The 17970-nt window shown below is 46.0% G+C and overlaps 1 protein-coding gene across 1 annotated transcript in view; it reads left to right on the forward strand.

Moving 5' to 3' along the window:
• Positions 1-17970, forward strand: part of DHRS2 (dehydrogenase/reductase 2) — a 164271-nt gene that overhangs the window by 48400 nt on the left and 97901 nt on the right. Inside the window, 1 exon segment of the mRNA XM_049705855.1 lies at positions 14617-14671. Within this exon segment, the coding sequence (XP_049561812.1) occupies positions 14617-14671 (55 nt within the window).

The following is a 17970-nucleotide window of genomic DNA, read 5'->3' on the forward strand; positions in this document are numbered from 1 at the left end:
GTGAACACACAGTTCTAAAGTCTGTACAGTGTTGGGAGAGTTGACTAGCAATGAAACCTCAAGCCTGGACAAAAGAGGAGGGTATGTTTCCTCAGTCTCAAAGGCGATCCTAGACCCCCACCTCTCATAAACTGTGCCAGCAGAAAGTGGGCTACTATAGAAGTTCACGTTCTAACAGGGATCTTTTTGATGACTCTCTTCTATTCCCCTCTCAGTCATGGCCATGGAGGGCAATGGACAAAAGAGTTCTTTGAGTGGGCGGGGTGGCAGGCAGTCATATTGGCTGACTAATAAACTCCTTCCTCCATCCTACCCCTGCCCAGAAATATATACTTTGGATTGGTGACTGTTGTTTGTTTCCCTTCCTTTTCCAGGTGATAGCTTTTTTGTTCATTAATTAAAATGTTTTTCTATTTTTCCTCCATCATTTTTTAATCTGTCAGGAGTGTTGAAATGTATCAGTCAAAGGTTGCATAGACGGAAAGAGTAAGGTTTGAGAATAAGAGGAATGCACTTGTTTCAAGGATCTGGATGCAATAACTAGACATGACATTCAGTTGTTTCTCTTCAAGAAATGGTGCATTTTCATTTGCAAAGGGGATGGCTGCATCGTATCAAGTGGGGACATTTTTGATTCTGTACATATGGGCAAACGGAATGTTAAGCAGCTAAGGTGTGGAATATGGTAGATATATATTTCTTCTCTATCCAGAATCTCTTCTTTCGGGGAAACATCCTTCCCCTGAATATAGGCCATGCAAGAAGAATACTCCATTCACCTGGCCACAGGGTTTGATTCAGGGATGGGCACATGACTTAAGATGGACCAATCAGAATTCTTGCTGGATTGCCCTGGAGCTAAGATTTTTCCCATTCTTCTGATTTTATAATTCTGAGAGTATTTGAAATGTGGTAGCTAGCTACATGCTTCTTGGAAGAAGTCTATCTGAAGGAAGAGGCCAACACACAGATTTAAGCAGAGCTGAGAGATGGTGAGAGAAGGAAGAAAAAGGAGATATGAGATAGATAGAGATTCTGACCATCTTCTGAAAAGCAATTTCTGAGCATCCCTGGATCTATTAATAACTATGATAGAAGCCAATTCTATTCTGTACTTTCCATTTCCATGCTGAGTCTGAGTTCGGTTTCTGACACTTGAAACAGAGACGATCCTGACTCATAAAGGAACTAACCATTCAATCTTTCATATGAGGCAACCTGGCTTCTGTCCCCTGACTCCTCCGTAACTGCTCTTGCCATTCACTCTTGACTGTAGTTTCTAAATCTGATGAACCCTTTACCATCCTGGTTCTCGAATCTGATGCTGCTTATAATGTTTTTTTCTTGAAATTCTCCTCCACTGCCTTTTAAGAGATGTGGTTCTTTTTGTTTTTCTTCTTCTAACTTTTTTTTTCTCCTCAACTTATTTTCCAGACCAATGTTTATCTCTAAGATGACTTGCTCCTCAGTGCTGTATTCTTGACCCTCTTATGGTCCCATTACACAACTTCTCCCGGGGTAATCCATTCACTTCCAGAGCTTCTATCTCTACTTACACACTTCAAGATCCTCATCTATAGTCTAGAGCCTCTTGGTCTCTACACTCATATAGTCCACGGCCTACCAGGGTATCTTTTCTCAGGTGTGCTTCAGACACCTCCAAAACAACATCTCCCAAATCGAATCTCATTGTTCATCTACCCAAATATGCCCTTGTCCTAAGGTTCCAATCACAATGACTAGGACCACATCTAAGTGTTTGCCTCTGTTAGGAATCTGAATATTATTGCCGACTCCTCCTCTTCTTTACTCTCTCAGCAAATTCTGTCAATTATATTTCACAAACTTCACAATTATATTTCTCAAATCTGTCTCTGCATATCATACCGCCTTTGCTTTTGTTTGGTCCAGGACTACGTAGGCTCTGCATTGCACAGCTCCAGGAGCAACCATCCCTAGACATCATGGGGAATGGAGTCATGATGGTAATGGTCCTGGGGGAGACCCTCATACCTTCTCACTTAGCTTACTGCTGCTGCAACTTTCTAATATTCTCCTCACTTCCAGGCTCATTTCTCTTTAATCTTTTCTCCAAATGTGGCAAAAGATTTCTTCTAAATGCAACTGGGAGTATGTCACTTTTCTGCTACAAATCTCTTTGCTTGCCTGACCTTTCCACCTTAATTTTTCACCACTTCAACTATCTATGTTTTTGCCTTACTAAATATTTGGACTTCCCCAAATGTCCCATGTTTTTCCTACCCTCTGCATTTGCATATATGCTCCCTGTGCTTTGAAAATATATCACTCTTTATCTTGCTAACTTATTTATCCTTTCAGATGCAACCTAGGGTTAATCTTCCAGACCACCCCAGTTTGGGTTGTAATCTTTCAGAGGTCTTATAATCACACCTTACATTGCCTCAATCACAGCACATACTACACTATGTTGAAATATGCATTTCCTTACCAGTCTTGTCCATCAGATGTGAATTCCTTAAGGGAAGAAACCTTGAGTTATTTATCTGTATATTCTCAGGGCTTGGCATGTCACTGCCTATTAAATGCTCAATAATTTTAAGAAAGTGGTAAAAAGAAAAATAATTTTTTGGCATCTGTCAACTGCCTGCTTGCCATTCTAGTCACATCTATCAGGAAGATGGAAGGGAAGGGAAAATATTACTTATTGATTGCCATTCGCTCCCTTAGCGTTTGTCGAGTCCCTTCCATTGTCAGTCACCATGCTAGGCACTTTCACACAATTACATCACTTAGTCAGTTCAGTCCCACAATCAGGAAAGCATTATTTTCGTTTTAGACATAGGGAACTTTTATGCAGAAGCATGGCTTTTGAAGTTAAACTACCTAAGTTGTAAGTTCAACGACTTGGCTGTTCAGCTAATGATGGTGATGGGCTTGCAACTCAAGTGACCCCTTTTCAAAAACCATGTTGGTATCAGTGCTTCATATTTTCCCAGCGCTTCTTTACAGATGTTTTTTTTTTTTTAAATGACACTTCCTGTTCAAGATGGCAGGCTGAGTACATGTGTTTGTCTCCACTGACTCTGGAACCATTATTGAAATAACAGTATAGAAGCACAAAACCCATCCACATAAAAGTGAAGTGAGTAGAAGGAGACGGAGGTCATTAGCTGACTGTGTCAGTTATAAATCCATTGCCTTTCTGCTCCAAACCCACCCATTGTTGCCCTGCTTGTGGTGTTGAAACATCGCCCCCTTGCCAGCTGCCATGTTGTTAAACTTTATCACAGGGCACTGGAGTGACACTAGCGGAGGAAGGGGTATTTCCTCCTGCTCTAGCAGGCTCTTGTGGTCCAGCACCTCCCCACACACTGCTTCTCCTGACGCTCCAAAATGCAGTTTTCCAGTAAGTTCCAACAGTGTCACACCTCTGCACATATGGCTTCCACCAGCACCTCTCTGATGGCTTTGCAGTGAGTTCTGAGGCTCAGAACCTTCCTGAGATGGTTCCCCCTGACACCCCTGAAGGTGACTCTCCAGTAATTCTTCCTGGCATGGTACCTCATCTGAATTCACCATCCAGTGAGCCATAGCCATGCTCTCTCCAACCATATCTGGATCAAAGTCCTGGGGGAGGGGACCACTTTCCAGATTTCTTCCTTCCTTGGGGGCTCTGCTTCAGCCCTGGAGTAGTGGTTGCTCCCTACATCTCCTATTCCTGGCTCCAAAGATAAAGTCAGTGTATCTATTGTAAAGAGCAACAGGGATATACCAGTAATCAGAATGACTTGGCTCGCAGAGATTTTGGCAGGAGCTAACTGATCACAGTGTTTATAGGAACAAAATAGATGGACATCTCATTAGAGGATTGTTTGATCTATATAAAGGAAAAACTCTAGTCTGGTAGTAAAAAAAACCTGACTTGAGTCACCTCTGTGGAGAGTCATGATCTCTTACTCAGTTTCCAGATCTAGGTCAATTTATAGATCCAGAGCCCTTTGATTGAGAAGGGAGCTGGATCCCCTTGAAGAATAGTTCTGCATCATTTCCAAAAGTACATACCATCATTTCCACTTATACATACCATAAATCTTCTTCCCCCAAAGTACTTGTGATCATATTTTAAGTTACTATTCATTGGAGAAAGACAATACCCAGACATTTCAGGGATTACTAAGACACTAGCTCTGAATTGATGCTAATTCCTAGGGACCCAAAACACCACTGTGCCTACTAGTTAAAGTAGGGGCTTATGATGGTCAAGTGACCAATAGAGTCTGAGCTCAAGTGTGACTCACAGTAGGTCTAGTTGGTCCACAGACTCACTCTGTTGTTATTTTCCCCATCCTAAATGTGCAATTGCAATAAACATAATTAGTAACTTGCAGAATCTCCACAGTGGTTCTCTGACCCATGTGTTGAGAGCTATTGAGATATATCCCATAAAATTAAAGATCTACTTGCACCCCTTTGTTCATTGCAGCACTATTTATAATACCCAGGACATGGAAGCAACTGAAATGTCCATTAGCAGAGGAATGGTTAAAGAAGATGTGGTACGTATATACAAAGGAATGAAATTGTGTCATTTGCAGAGACGTGGATAGACCTAGAGACCGTCATACAGAGTGAAGTAAGTCAGAAAGAGAAAAACAAATATTGTATATTAATGCATATATGTGGAAACTAGAAAAATGGTATAGATGATCTTATTTGCAAAGCCGAAATAGAGACACAGACGTAGAGAGCGAATATATGGATACCAGGGGGAATGGGGCGGGTTGGGATGAATTGGGAGATTGGGATTGACATTTATATACACTACCATGTATAAAATAGATAACTAATGACAACCTACTGTATAGTACAAGGAACTCTACTCAATGCTCTGTGGTGACCTAAATGGGAAGGAAATCCAAAAAAGAGGGGATATATGTATACGTACAGCTGATTCACTTTGCTGTACAGCAGAAACTAACACAACATTGTAAAGCAACTATACTCCAATAAAAATTAAATTAAAAAAGATCTAAATGTAGACAAAATTTAAAATAATATTTAGGAATAATCTTAAAACGGATGAGACATTCTTAAACATGGCATGAAACTCAGAGCTTATATATGAGAAAGATAAAAGAAAAAGATAAATATATTTGGCTACATAACCATTTAACATTTTTGCATGGCAAAAGGCACCATAAACAAAGTCAAAGACAAATGATATACTGCAGCAAATATGTGCAACACATATTATTGATAAAATATAAAGAGCTTCTATAAATTGATTCCCCTCAAACCCCAAACAGTCCAATAGAATAGTAGGAAAATTATGAGTAGAAAATTTACAGAAGAATATAATCAAATAAATGATTAATAAACGTGAAGAGATTCCTAACCTCTAGTAGTAAAGAAAATTCAAATTTAAGCAGATATGAAATAACATTAGTAGTGTTAATTATGTTATTAATGTACCCCATAATCTTCACCCTCTCTCCTAAATAAAAAGGAATCTAAACCAACAGCCTTAGACTTCCTTGGCGGTCCAGTGGTTACGATGCTGCACTTCCACTGCAGGGGGCATGGGTTTGGTCCCTGGTTGGGGAATTAAGATCCTGCATGCCTCACAGCACGGACAAAAAATAGAAAAAAAAAAGGAATAGCCTGGTTTCTACCTTTTTGCTCCTTTCTCTAGACTAGAAAATGTATACAAAATATGATTACAAATGTATAGAGTTTTGTAGTTGATGTTTGTTTTTATAAAAATGATATATATTTCTCTACAACTTGCTTTTCTCACTTGATAATATATAAGGACCATCCATTCAGGTAAATAATACATACATAATTCATTCTTTTGAAAAGCTGCATAATCATCTATTCAATGGATGTGCTATAATATATCTAACTTTTCATCCATTTTTCATTGCATAGAAAGCAAAGTAGGTAATATAGAAAAAGAATAACGATTAGATTGTCATCAGATTTCTTGTCAGGGATAATGGATGCTAGAAGACAATGCATTTAAACAAGGATGTTTCCACTGATAAAATTTTATAATTCCTGAAGAAGATACAGCAGTCATAAACTTTTATGTTTCAAATACAACAAAGCCTGATGACTTTTGCCAGGACACATAACCCAGACATGGCCACACTGGGTTTGCACACTTTCTTTGAATTTCTATACACATTATTACCCAAATAAGCAATACTTAAAAAGCGTTACCATTAGTGAAGGAAATGGACCCTTATACACTGTTGTCTGGAGGGTAAAATGGTACAGACTTTTGAAAAGCAGTTCGACAGCTGCACTAAGACTTTAAAATATTCATATCTGTTTCCTAGCAATTCTACTTATCTGCCTTCAGCCTAAAGATTTTGTCAGGTAGGGGAGCAAAGCTTTATCAACAAGGATAAACACAGCATTATACATAATAAGGAAAAACTGAAAACAACATAAATAATTCAACAACAGGAAATTGTTAATTAATTGTAGATCATCTATTAGGTGGCATAGACAATCTTCTGAAAATCATATTTTAAAAGACTAGTGCCATGAAGACTGCTCAGGATATAATATTAAGGGTAAACACGAAACAGAAAAGCATGGGTTTCAAAATACTTCCAGTGCTGTGGGGTAAAATACTTTGTAGCCCGGAAGTTTGTTACTTTAATATCTACTTAGACTTTCAGTTATAAAATGAAACAAACCATCACAGAACACTAGGATCAACTGCAAAGTTGTAAAAACTAGATATTCAAGGAGAAGGTGTTGGCAAAGTTCATCGCATAAGTAAGGACATTGGTGCTTCTGCAGAGGATGTGGTTCGTTCTCTTAGTCTGTCAATCAGCTAGAATTGCAGAACAGTGTTCTGGGCGTGGCAGACACCACTCGGAATAAGCAGTCACCACAGTAAAGGATTTGAATGGTGCAATGTCAGAAATACAGATAAGTATGTTACCAACTGAAACATAATTACAGCCATTACAAAGTGCACTGAGTAATATGGAGAACCATGGTTGTGTTGGTGGCTTGAACATCAAATGACACTCTTGATGTGGGATGCACATACCTCCTAAAATCTCTCCATGGGTGACCCATTCTCCTCCCCTAATTTTGCACTCATTCCCTCCTGGGGCTTTCCCACTATCGTATGGTAGTGACCCCTACCTCGACCTCCCTTCCTACTACCTCCAAAGATAAGGCGTCTGAGTGTGATGGAGCCAGTTGTAGACAGATTCGGAGGGCTGGCCTTTTTTTTGGGTCTGGGCTATGTCCATGTGTGTGATTTGTGCAAACAGAAAGTCTGTTCTGATGCTCTAATGACTCTAAAAGAAGACTAGGAGGTAGAATAGGGAGGGGAGGCTGAGCTCATCGGAATATTCTGAAGGGGGTGTGAGAGAAGAAGGAATGGGGGTTGAAGCTAAGCCTTAAATGTCTATGCCCATGGGAGACAGTATCTGGGAATCTACAGAGAGGAGCTGTTGCTTTACGAAGCTCCCCATCCATAAATCAAAGAAGGATCATTAGGATCCACATCTCAGGGAAGGTTCTGTGCTCTCCAGAAAGGCAACTTATCTCCTAGGAAAGGTGGGTGGGAATATTCCCCCAGGGCTGGGACTCTAGACAGGAATTTACCTCTGCCTAGCTTACCCTCTATCCCGCAAGATGCCAGGATTGTGTTGCGGGAGCCTAGAGGTGAGGGATGTGCCTTGGTCACCACCGTGAGTGACCAGAGTGTGGCCAGTGAGGGGCTGTTCATAGTCCAGCCCAGACTGCAGTAAGGGTGTGTGTGTGTGTGTGTGTGTGTGTGTGTGTGTGTATGCCTGTGCTCTTCTAAAGACTCATTTCTGGCCCTCCCTGGTTACCCTTTGGGTACTAGGTCCTTATCCAAGGGAACACTGACTTTCCCCCTTCCTTCCTTCCTTTCTTTCTTCCTTTTCTGTCCTTCCTTCCTTCCTTCCTTTCTTTCTCTTTCTTCCTTTCTTTCTTTTTAAATTGAAGTATAGTTGATTTACAAACCTCCTTCTTTCTTTTTAATCCCTGAGGATAAAACTCCAAATCTCCAGTCCAGGCTGCAGAAGCCAATAGCCACTGATCAAAGAGGCACTACTGGGCCGGCCACTCTCCACTTTCGGAGGCTCTGGGCTTTCCTCTCCTCAGAACACAAGGTCAGGCTGGGCCGAGGCTCCTTAGGATTCTGCTGTGGGGGAGAGGAAGCCTGATCTTATCCCTCAGGGAACTCCTTCTAGAGTTTTCCTACTGATCCCTATGTCTAGGAAGTGTGGCTGACGTTTACTGACAGCTGATTAGGACCACGGTAATCGTTCAGGAAATCTAAGAACAGGCCAGTTTTCATCCAGTTTAAGTGTGCAACTTAGCCAAGGTCATCAAATTTAAAAAGCAGATTTTACTACTGGAGCTTTAAATGTGTTGCCATTTGAAGATGGTCTTTCAAAATCCTCTGTGGTAAGTGTTACAGGACTTTTTTTTTTTTTTTTTTTTTTGGGGTAGGCAGGCCTCTCACCGCTGTGGCCTCTCCCGCCGCGGAGCACAGGCTCCGGATGCGCAGGCTCAGCGGCCATGGCTCACAGTCCCAGCCGCTCCGCGGCACGTGGGATCCTCCTGGACCAGGGCACGAACCCGCGTCCCCTGCATCGGCAGGCGGACCCTCAACCACTGCGCCACCAGGGAAGCCCTACAGGACTTTTTTTTTTTTAAAGAAAGTCTTTGTATTATAAAAGCAATACTATTCCTAGAAAATCTAGTAAGAGAAGTAAAGTAGAAAGTCAAGGGAAAGAAAACACCTGAAGCTCCATCACCCATCAAAACGCCATCAGAAGAAAATTACTTTTGATGTTTTTGTAAATTTCATTTCAAATTTATTGTTGATTTGTTAAATTTAATAATTTCTGCCTTAATCTTTTAAAATGTCCTTTCTTTTTTTTTAAATAAATTTATTTATTTTGGCTGCGTTGGTTCTTCATTGCTGCACACGGGCTTTCTCTAGTTCCGGTGAGCAGGGGCTACTCTTCGTTGCAGTGTGTAGGCTTCTTATCGCAGTGGCTTCTCTTGTCACGGAGCACAGGCTCTAGGCGCATAAGCTTCAGTAGTTGTGGCTCTCGGGCTTAGTTGATCCGCGGCACATGGGATCTTCCCAGACCAGGGCTCCAACCCGTGTCCCCTGCATTGGTAGGCAGATTCTTAACCACTGCGCCACCAGGGAAGTCCCAACAAATATATATTGAGTGCTTACTGTGAGTCAGTCACTGTTCTGGGCTCTTGAGGTACATCAGTGAACAAAGCAGATAGAGATCAGTGCTCTCTGGAGGTTATAGTCCAGGCAAGGCGTATGGATAATAAACAAGAGACATTATAAAAAAGTAAATGACATAGTATGTTGGAAGGTGATAAGTATGGTGGAAAAGAAAAAGTTAAGAGGGATCCAGAGTGATGGAAGGAGAGGGGAGTAGAGAGTGGCCAAATTTGGCTTCATTGAGAAGTGACATTCAAGCAAAGCCTTGAAGAAGGGGAAGGCGACAGATGTGTGGCTATCTAAGGGAAAAGCATTTCAGCAGAGGAACAGCCAGTGCAGAAACCTTAAGGCAGGAGCGTGCTCAGCATGTTTGAAGAACCCAAGGAGGCCACTGTGGCTGGGAGGAGAATAGTAGTAAGGTCGGAGATGCAAGGGGGAGCACAGATCACTTAGAGCCTTCTAGGTCATGGCAAGGATTTGGGTTTTGCTATGGTCTGAATGTTTATGTCCCTTGCAAAATTCATATGTTGAAATCCTAAACCTCATGTTGATGATATTTGGAGGTGGGGTCTTTGGGAAGTGCTTAGGTTCCGAGGGTGGAGCCTTCATGAATAATGGGATTAGTGCCCTTATAAAAGAGGCCTGAGAAAACTCTCTTACCCTTTCCACTGAGTGAGGCTATAGTGAGAAGAAGCTGTCTATGAACCAGAAAGTGGGCCTTTACCAAACAACAAATTTGCCGGCACCTTGATCTTGGACTTCCCAGCCTCCAGAAGGTTAGAAATTAAATTCTACAATTCTGTTGTTTATAAGCTACTAGCCTATTGTATTTTTGTTACAGCAACCGGAACGGACTAAGATGGGCTTTCACTCTGAATGACATGGGGAGTCACTGCAAGTTTTTAAGTAGAGGAGACACCTGCTCCAGCTGACATGTTTAAAGGCTCACTCAGACTCCTGTGTTGAGGTTAGACTTTAGGCAGGCAAGGATGGAAACAGGGAGAGAGATGACAGTGGCACCCGCCAGGTAGTAGCAGTGCAAGTGGTGACAGTTACATTTTGATACATGGTGAGTTAGAACCAACAGGATTTTCTGAGAGATCGAATGTGAAGTATGACACAGGGAAATCAAGGATGACTCCAAACTCTTAAGTGTGGGCAATTGGAAGGATGGAGTTACCATCATCTGAGAGAGGGAAGGCGGAAGCTAGAGCAGGTTTGGGGAAAATATGAGAAGTTTAGTTTTGATATTTATTAGTTATCTATTGCTACATAACAAAATACCCCAATATTTAGTGACTTAAGACAACCATTTATTAGCCCAGTTTCTGTGGGTCAGGAGTGGTTTAGCTGTGGTTCTGGTTCAGGGTTTCTCCTAAGGTTCCAGTCAGGATGTCAATAGGGGCTTGAGGGCTTAACTGAGGCTGGAAGATCCACTTCCAAGATGGTGCACTCACATGGCTGTTGGTAGGAGGCTTAGTTCCTGGCTACATGGACCTCTCTGTAGCTGCCTGAGTGTTCTCACAACTTGGTAGCTGGCCTCTCCCAGAGTAAGGGATCCAAGAAAGAGAGAAAGAGAGAGCAACCAAGATGGAAGCCACAGTGCCTTTTTGTGACCTAGTCCCCGGAGTTACACACCATCACCTTCACTGCACTAAAACCAGCCCACGTTGAAGGGCAGAGGAATTAGGCTCCACTTCTGAAGGAAAGCATATCACAGAGTTTGCGGACATGTTTTAAAATTGTCACAGGTGTATTAAGTTTGAGGTATCTACTAGGTATCTCAGTGGAGATGTCAAGTAGGCATTTAGTCCACAAACCATAAAGGCTGGAGAGGGTGTGGAGAAAATGGAACCCTCCTACATTGTTGGTGGGAATGTAAGTTGGTGCAGCCACTATGGAGAACAGTATGGGGGTTCCTCAAAAGACTAAAAATAAGGTTGCCATATAATCCAGCAATCCCACTCCTGGGCAGATATATGTGGAGAAAACTCTAATTCGAAAAGATACATGCACCCTAATGTTCATGGCAGCACTATTCACAATAGCCAGGACATGGAAGCCACCTAAATGCCCATTGACAGATGAATGGATAAAGAAGATGTGGTACATATATACAATGGGATACTACTCAGCTATAAGAAAGAATGAAATAATGCCACTTACAGCAACACAGATGGACCTAGAGATTCATACTAAGTGAAGTAAGTCAGAAAGAGAAAGACAAATGCCATATGATGTCACTTATATGTGGAATCTAAAATATGACACAAATGAACTTACCTACGAAACAGAAATAGACTCACAGACATAGAGAACAGACTTGTGGCTGCCAAGGAGGGTGTGTAGGGGAGGAATGGATTGGGAGTTTGGGATTAGCAGATGCAAGCTATTACCCAGAATGGATAAACAACAAGGTTCAACTGTATAGCACAGGGAAGTATATTCAGTATCCTGTAATAAACTATAACGAAAAAGATTAGGAAAAACTATATATATATAACTGAATCACCTCGCTGTACACCAGAAACGAACACAACATTGTAAATCAGCTATACTTCAATAAAATAATTTTGTAAAAATGTAGACATTTAAATACGCTAGTCTGGGGTTCGAGAGAGAGGTCTGAGCTAGAGACATAAATTCGGGAGTCCAGAGCATACAGATGGCATACATATTGGGCCACTCCCTCTCTCAATGAGAATGCACGGCAGTAGAGCAGACAGGAGCTGTGCACTGGCTGCCAAAATGGCTGTGGTCACCGAGTCCACGTGTAGCTGAGTAATGGGAGTACCCAACTGGGATGCACCCAAGGGATGTAGCATCCCCATTACAGAGTGGATCTGCTGTCAACTTCCTTCTCCCACATCCCTGCCCAATCCACTATCCTGTTACCCAGCTCTGGAAACTATCATCTTTCCAAGAGTGAGCTTCTGTCATTAAACACTCCCATTTCCCAGGAGGCAGAGTGAGAAGCTGGAAAGAGCAGGTGCTTTGGACTCAGACGTGGATTTGAATCGGGGCTCCGGATTTGTTTCCCTGGGCAGTTTGTGACTTGACTTAACCACTTCTGTAAAATATTATACTTGGATAATAATGCCTTTATGATAGAATGGATGCTAGGACACTGTGAAAGCTCAGCACATAGTAGGTGCTCAGTAAAAGTTAGTTTCCTTTTTTCTCAGACAGATTTGGAGTCTGGGACACTGGGGAATACATTTTATGTCTCGTGATCAGGCTCCCAGGTGGAGGTAGGGAAGGGGCTGAAGCCATCACAGCCATCTCTGCTGCGGGATCAGCTTCACCATACCTTGGCGTCTGGCCCAGGATGGGACCCACGTGGTGGTCAGCATCTAGAAGCAGCAGAACGTGGACTGGGTGGTGGCGGTGCTGCAGGGGGAGCGGTTGAACATGACGGGCACTGTGTGCTACGTGGGGAAGGCTGAGAAGTGGGAGTGGCTTTTGTCCATGCTGAGGGGCCAGGGATGGGGGTGATACAGGTGCAGAGATCAGAACACACAGACCCAGCCTAGGGAAGTCAAAACACTCCTTAAGATAATTTTGGATATTTCCCAGTGCCAGACATATACCAACACCCCATCACATTAGTGTGTGAGGCGCTCAATGTTGTTATAACAGCTTTACGGTGGGAAACAGACCTTAAGTATCAGGGATGATTCTGAACCGAGCTCTGCCCCACTCCAAAACCCACATTCTTTTTTTTTTTTTGCAGTACACGGGCCTCTCACTGTTGTGGCCTCTCCCATTGTGGAGCACAGGCTCCGGACGCGCAGGCTCAGTGGCCATGGCTCACAGGCCCAGCCGCTCCGCGGCATGAGGGATCTTCCCAGACCGGAGCACGAACCCGTGTCCCCTGCATTGGCAGGCGGACTCTCAACCACTGCGCCCCCAGGGAAGCCCCCAAACCCACATTCTTAAGCAGGACTGTGACTCTGCCCCTGGCAGGTCCCTGCAGGGTACAGATGCCCGAAGCCTGGTGAAGCTGGGACAATGCCCATGACAGGGGCTGGTCTGTGGACCGGAGCAGGGGAGATGCCAGGCTGGGACCCCATCGTGGTCACTGTGGGAGTGGATACTCTTCTTGGGGGCTCACAGGGAAAAGGTTGTTTTTGAAGAGCCTTAAAAGACAGTGGGAATCAGCCAGCTATGTTTTCCAGAGAAGAGATACCAGGTACATGGGACTTAAAGGGAGGAGGTTTCTGATCCACAGTTCTTCTCTTCCTCACCCTCTGTGCTGCCTCTGTCTCCCCCCAGGCCCTAGAGTCCTGGGGGCATCAAATTCCTGGTGTGAGTGCTGCAGTCAACCCCCTGGTGGGGAGCACCCTGGGGGCCGGTAAGCTGGTGGGGGACAAGGTGAGGCCCGGGGAGCATGGAGCTGTGAGGTTCTCTCCGTCTCCCAAGTCTACTCACACACCTGCACGTGTTCCCAGCTGCCCCCTGTTCCTTGGAACTGCAGCCCCCGGTCCCAATGGGTAGAGCACACCTGGGTCAATCTGCCCCGGTGGCCAATGATGCTGCAGACCTTCTCTACTTCAGCCTTCCTCCAAGCGCAAGGTGTGACGGGACACACCCGCTCAGGGCCAGATCCTCTCTCCTGGCTCAGAAACCTGAGGTTGTTGTAGTCTCGACTCACTGGCACCCATTCTGATCCCTCCAGTCTGGCTGTCCCAGGGACACCTCACATGTCCTCAGACACGGCTGAGAAAAGGGACCCTTGCCCGGCATCCCAGATGGAACACACTAAGCACAGCAGGGACTCCTGCTGCCTCTGCAGACTCCCTGCCCCTGCTGTTCTGAGGGCACCATCCTGACCCCTCCCGCAATGTGCGCAGAGGTGGGTCCTGCGATCAGGCAGAGCCGGTCCCTCTTTCCTCCTTGTCGAGTCTTCCTCCGTTGACCACCCCTTCCTTCCTCTCCTTGCAGACCCTGCCCCACTTTCTCTCTTTGGTTCTCACATTCCCTGGCTCTCCCAGCCAAGCCTCAGGCTTTTCTAGGAAAGTCAGATTTCCGCATCTGCCCCTAAAAACAGCACCGTTGTTTACCTTGTGCAAATTCTCACCTCTCCTCATTAAAGCAGGCACTAACACCCCAGCTTTCCCAATGTCCTTTCCTGATAACTGTTTTCACTGACCTGGTTCTCTGGAGGGTGACGTGCCATGAGGAGAGTCTGGCGTGAATGACAGTGAAGGGTTCGTGAGCCAAGTGCTCCTGGTGGGCGAGCAGGTCCCTCAGACCCCTCCTCCGCACTCTGGGAGAAGAGCACCCACACCCCCAGCTCCTCCCCATGGGACTCCAGGGAGTGGAGGTGGCTGCTTCCCCACCCTGTTCTGATTGCAGATCCTGGTCGTGAACGTGAGGTCCCGGCTGTGCTGCTGAGCCGGCTGCTGCCCCTCGTGGAGAAAAGGGGGGAGGGCAGGGAGGGCCCGTGGAGTTGGGGGGACTCGGCCTTGCTGTCCTCTACACCAAGGGGACACTTGGGGAAGGAGCCCTCAGTGGAATATCCCAAGGAGAGGAGGTAGAAGGAGTGTGCTCTGGCTGCCAGGGTCTGTCCCCGTCGCCTCCTGAACCACATCTGCAGGCTACTTTGTCCCCGGGGATGTGGCCAACACAGTGAAAGGGACTGTCTGGAAGGAATGTGGTCGGCAAATTCCAAACCCACAGAAGAGCCCCAATCACCCCTGACAGGCTGTGTCCTCTGAGAATGGCAGGCCAGATGCCAGGCCCAGGGCCTGGTAGTGTAACCCAGAGAGCCAAACCCCTCCAAAGAGGCCAGAGGAAGCCCCTTCAGTCCCTCCCCTGCATGCCTCTGGTAGCCAAGTTTTCCCCCCTTTGCTTTTCACCTCTTCTCTTCTGAATCAGAAACAGTTCTAGATTTGAAACTCAGCTGACTCTAAACGCATTTCTCTCCTATGGGAGTGGCTGTCCCCTGGGCTGCACCGACCTCACCCTGGCGGCTGCCTCCAGGCTCCCAGCTCTGTTCTCCAGAGACCCAGCTACTGATTGGCCCTGCCCCTGTGACTGGTTCCAGGGAGTCCTGGGCTTTCCCAGCAGGGGAGGCTGTGTCAGCACCCTCTCAGGCCCACAAGATTTTACTTCTCCCCAGAGACCCTGGCCCCACCCCCAATTTCCCTTCTTCTCCCATTATAGCTCAGCTCTGTCTCCTCGTCAGAAGCCCATTTTCTGGGAGCATCTGCTTCACATTTGTGCTCACCTTTTACCTCATCACACCTGTCTGTTTCCTCACAGGGGAGGCTCTGCGGTGCTCATTGCCACTGCTGCTGTCTATGTACCTCCACACAGTGAGTGGGGAGCTTTGGAAGGGGGCAGTGGAATGGATGCCAGGGTGTCGGGGAAGTGAATATTGATCCTGTGTGATAAAAATATCCAAGTGCACAAACACTGAACATCTCTCTGGTCCACACTTAAAATCACACTCATTGCCTTTATCTCATTCAAACCCCACACCCCCAGGGCTGCCGTGGATGGTTGTACAGGTTGTTCACTGTGCAAAGGCACCAGGTCCAGGGACAAGGACAAGTGGGAGCTGAAATCCAGTCTATGCTCTGCTCGCCAAGCCGCGCACCCTGGAGAGGTACTCTATTCTCCTGAAGGAAAGGGGTGTCTTGAACATGCATTCGCCAAGTCTGGCACCAGAGGAGCTGTATGGGCTCAAAGGAGAGTTCTTTTAAAAACTCACACCAGGGGGCAGTAGAGACATGGCATTCCTGTGACTATCGACAGGCAGCGCTTATAAACCACATAGCAGATGAGGAAATTGAGACCTAGAGATCTTAAGTGACTTGCCCAAGGTCGACCAAGTCATGGTACAGCAGGGGTCTGGCCTTGGGTCTCTTCAGTCCCATTCCCTGACCTCGCACCTAAGCTCTTCTCTCTGGGTCGAGCATAGACCAACATAGCCTCTGCCTTCCTGACCTTTCTTTAAGCCCGGGCTTCATCCTGCTCCTGCTTCAGTTTTGTTCCTTGGTAATTCCCAGGGGTGGAGTGGGAGGCGCGTCTGAGTTGGGTCTAAGGGAGAGCAGGTTTATCCTCCACAGCCCTGGAGGTCCAGCAAGAGCTCCTCCCCTCAGTGGCAGTATACTTCTACTGTTTCTTTTTCCTTCTTAGATGCTGGACCAGTACCACCAGCAAACTGCCCCACTGGGACTTACCAAGTCCTTGGCTGTGGAGCTGGCCCCATAAGGGCATCCGAGTGCAGGGTGTGTCTCCAGGACTTGTCAAGACTGACTTCAGCCGAGTGGTGAGGATTCAGCAGCTGCCTGCAGTTCCCATGCCAACCACCCTGTGCTTTCCCTGGCTGGGCAAGCCGCTCGGGGCTCTGAGAACAGCAGCCTCTCACTTCTCTGTAGCAGAATCAGGGCTCTGGCTTCTGTGAGAAGATCCAGTGGAATCCCCAGCCCCGGGCCCTAAGCAGGGTCATCTTCGCCAAAAGGCACACATGTGCCAAGAGTAGCCAGGTTTTGCCTTTCACAATCCTATCGAGCACTGACTCTCTGAATTTTTTCAGGTTGAATATAATCTGGCTGTGCAAAACTCTTTTAAAAATCTCTGTGGATCACAGAGGTAGGTGGGGTCCCCAGAGGAGACAGGACTCTGATTGCATCCTGGCTTATCAGAAATTCCTCTCAACGAGTCTGGGGTTGCACAGCCTGGGAGCCGGGAGCTGGAGGACAGGAGGAGCCTGGGAGGTGGGAAACAGGGATGGAGGTATGCTGGGCCCTCCAGCCAGGTCAGCAGGGAGACAGACGTCAGAGTTCATTAGCACAGGCACCGAGACTGCAGTTCTGTCCCCCTTCCATGCAGGGCAGGGCAGCCAGAGGACCGTGGGGACTCTGTCCTTCCTGTGCTGTCCAGATGCCAGCTACATCACTGGGGAGAACGTTGTGGTGGCCGGCCTTTCCTTGAGGCTCTGATATCCACCACCAGGACCGGAGGCTGTTGCTCTGGGTTTGGATATTGCATTTCGCCCTGGGAACCAGATGGTGATTGGCTAGGAGAATGAAGGCCAGGCCTCTAGGAGGTGTTGTAGGTGAAATCTAAGACAAATCTAGTGTAGGGTATGGAGGTGGGGAGACAGAGTTGCTGCTGAGCAGTTGCTGAGCTGAAGTCTTGATTGATTTGTTTTTCTTTTTTTTTTTACTGGCAATGAACTTGTTTTGAAACTCTTAACCTCAGCTTCCTTGTGAAGATGGCAAGTATGAGCAGCTGCTTTGCCTGCAAATGCTATCCCTGCATCAGTGGTCCATCTCCTCACCACTACCCCCTTCCTCAGGAGATCCTTCCTCCATGCATGTCACCAGCCCTCAACTGAAACCGTGTAACTCTGATTGGGACCTGAGCCCACGTGCCAGGACTCAAACCTGGCCAAAACCCTGCTTGAGACTCGAACCCACGGTCTTTTAATTAGAATTACTCACCTGGTGTCTAGACTTACTGAGGCTCAGGTTCTTTGTGTCTCAGCACAGAAGGAATTCAGTGAGAGGCAAAGTGATAGGTAAGAAGTGGATTTATTTAGACAGAAACACACTCCACAGGCAGAGTGTGGGCCATCTCAGAAGGCAAGAAAGGCACGAGGGTATGGGGTTGTCAGTTCTTATAGGGGTGGGTAATTTCATAGGCTAATGAGTGGGAGGAGTATTCCAACTCTTTGGGGAAGGGGCGGGGATTTCCAGGAATTGGGCCACCGCCCACTT

This window comes from Orcinus orca, chromosome 2 (assembly GCF_937001465.1).
Source record: "Orcinus orca chromosome 2, mOrcOrc1.1, whole genome shotgun sequence".
Taxonomy (NCBI): Eukaryota; Metazoa; Chordata; class Mammalia; order Artiodactyla; family Delphinidae; genus Orcinus; species Orcinus orca.